This window comes from Crocuta crocuta, unplaced genomic scaffold, assembly GCF_008692635.1.
Source record: "Crocuta crocuta isolate KB4526 unplaced genomic scaffold, BGI_CrCroc_1.0 scaffold241, whole genome shotgun sequence".
Taxonomy (NCBI): Eukaryota; Metazoa; Chordata; class Mammalia; order Carnivora; family Hyaenidae; genus Crocuta; species Crocuta crocuta.
The window spans coordinates 3,438,424-3,441,203 of NW_027527807.1; the positions used below are offsets into that span (position 1 = coordinate 3,438,424).

The following is a 2,780-nucleotide window of genomic DNA, read 5'->3' on the forward strand; positions in this document are numbered from 1 at the left end:
TGTTTACTATAAACATCATTTGTAATAACAAAGAAAGGAAAGGAACCGACTTAAAGGTCTGTCTGCAGGCGGCTGATTACATCAATGCTGGCACAACCTCTACGCAGCCATGAGTGAAGAGAAGGTGATGGGTCTCATGAAGCCATCGAAAGGTGGCCACAATGTATCACTAAGTGAACAACCCAAGCAGCAGGACGATGCAATTGTGATCTCATTTGTGTAAACCGGTAACAAAGCCACATGCGCAGGTCCAAGTTTGTGCAGATAAAGTAGATCAGGAAGTACACACAACAAATCCTTCATAAAGCCCGCCTCTGGGGGACGGATGTGGGAGGCGGAGGGGGCTTTGATTCTTCACATTGTATACTCCGCACTTATTTGGCCCCAAGTATGTTAACTTTTATAACTAAAAAAGTAGTTGAGGACAATGAAAAATAACATTAGCAGTGTTATGGTTGTGAAGGGTTACATTACATCCCTCCCAAAGATGTCAGAATCCTAACCCTGAGTCCCTGTGAATGTGACATTATATGGACACAGGGTCTTTTCAGATGGTCACACTAAGATGAGGTCATTAGTGTGGGCCCTGATCCCATAGGACTGGTGGGTGTCCTTAAAAATGGAGAAATCTGGTCACACACACACACCATCACATGCCAATTAGGACAGAGATCTCTGGAATGCATCTGTCAGAAATGTACACAGACTGAGCGGAACACAAGGCTGGAGGGCAGCCCTCCTGTGTCCCACATGCCATGGAGGAGGTCGTAGGGAGCCGAAGGTGCGTGTCTACACTGCCTCGCCTCTCTACTATGGTGTTGCCTCACAGAGGTCAAGTCGGTGGGTTTGTTAATGCGGGCACTTTGATGCCACCAATTATTTTCGAAGGGCTGAGTTAGAAGCAAAGATTTATTGTTGTTTTTTAAAGAACTTGAAAAATAAGATGCTCATATTTTCAAATAAAGGCTGGTTAGCATTTGTCATTTGTCTCTGTGCTGCAACACTTGCCGCACCACCAATCGTATGTTGGCAGCTAAGGAAGGAAGTGCGGAATCTAGATTATACGTGGATACGCTCACGCCTCCTGTCATTGCGCAACACGGGTAGATAAACGCTCGCTGACACCCGAAAGCTGGCAGGTCTGCAGTACGAGGCCATCTGCCGCGCTTGAGGGACAGGACACACTGCTGCGTCAATCCTCTCACCACGTCTGCGGCCGCTCTAATTCACGGGGGAAAACACAGCACGTCTAGTACCGAGCTCAGGCCACACACATGGCAGCTCCGTGAAAACCGGCACCGAAACAGAATTATTTACTAAAATCACGGACAGGAAGATGAGGTAACACGCGGTTATCTGTGTTTCAAAGACTGTGAATTGGAGCTACGGCTTTCGGTGTCTTTTCGGGCTGAGCAAACTACACTTGAGGCCCTCTCGTGCCTTCTGTACCTCAAAGGCAGGCAAAGCGAAATCAAACCGGCGACCCATCCACAGAGCAGATGAATTTAACTTCATGAAGAACTCAGCTTTGGGATAAAGCCAACTTACCTCATAGGCTTGGGGGCTGGTCAGGCACCTCGCGATGGGCCCGCAGCAGGCAGGGAGCGTGGTGGTGAGGGGGGGCCCGCTGTGCGTCAGCAGAGGCTTCAGGTAGCTGTGCCGGTTAAGGAAGAGCTGCGTTCCTGTCGTCACGAATTCAAAAGAGCCACCCACCTGATCACAACCGCCCTCACTGCGCACATGCCACTTCCAAGGAGAGCAAAGGGCTTTCGCCCATGTCACTCGTTTCGTCACCGTATTATGTCCGTGAGATACAAAGGAGAGTTTGTCACGACCTCTGATTCACAGAAATGGAAACCAAGGCTCAGAGAAATCAAGGATCTGCCTAAAGTCACACAATGAAGCAAAGGGAAAGACTAGTACACAAACCCAGACTGGTTTGATTCCAAGTGCCATTTCCATGGCGTCCTAGTGTGCTTTCTGATCTTACTAAACCCAAAGGGAAGGCAAAATCACTCTCAATTTCGTACTGAAGGAGATATGCTAAAAAAGTAGAGCGGTAAGAGGCAGAAAAAAGATGAAATATCCCGGTCACAGAATATAGTAACAAAACTGGTTTTAAGCATTTATTGTGAGTTCAGCTGGCCTCTTGAATGAGTTGAAACTTAGTATCAAAGGAAATCCAATTCTAAAAATGTTTTAAAAAGGATGTATCAGGAGTTCCTCTATCACAGACCCTCATTTCAGTATTCACTCATTCTCAAAAAATAAAAAGACATGGTAACATATGTGATACTCAGAAGAAAACAAGAGGGAATCTTAAGAAAACATAGAGAGAATGGAAGAAAGACACATACACATACCCATGAGAAGTGAGGAATAGTCTGGGCATCTGGGTGGCTCAGTCAGTTAAGCGTCTGACTCTTGACTTTGGCTCAGGTCATGATTTCACAGTTCGTGAGTTCAAGCCCCACATGGGGCTCTGCACTGTTAGAGCCTGCTGGGAATTCTCTTTCTCCCTCTCTCCCTCTCTGCTCCTCCCCTGCTCATTCTCTCTCCCAAAATAAATAAATATAAATTTTAAAAATGAGGGAATAGTCCCATATCTATTAAAGAAATGAAAAACCTTCTCATATAAAATACTCCAGGGCCCAGGTGCCCTCACCAGTAAAATCTCCCCAGCATTTAAGGAAGAAACCCCACCCATCCTCCAGAAAATAGAAAAAGAGAAAAATTCTACCCCCTTCATTTTGTTAAACCAACATTATCTTGTTACAGAT

At 46.0% G+C, this 2,780-nt stretch overlaps 1 protein-coding gene across 1 annotated transcript in view; it reads right to left on the bottom strand.

Annotated features, from left to right (window-relative positions):
- Window positions 1–2,780, bottom strand: part of SLC9A6 (solute carrier family 9 member A6) — a gene marked incomplete at its 5' end in the record, with an annotated part of 49,980 nt that overhangs the window by 3,197 nt on the left and 44,003 nt on the right. The window contains one exon of the mRNA XM_077773998.1: window positions 1,549–1,654. Within this exon, the coding sequence (XP_077630124.1) occupies window positions 1,549–1,654 (106 nt within the window). The remainder of the gene's footprint in view (window positions 1–1,548; window positions 1,655–2,780) is intronic.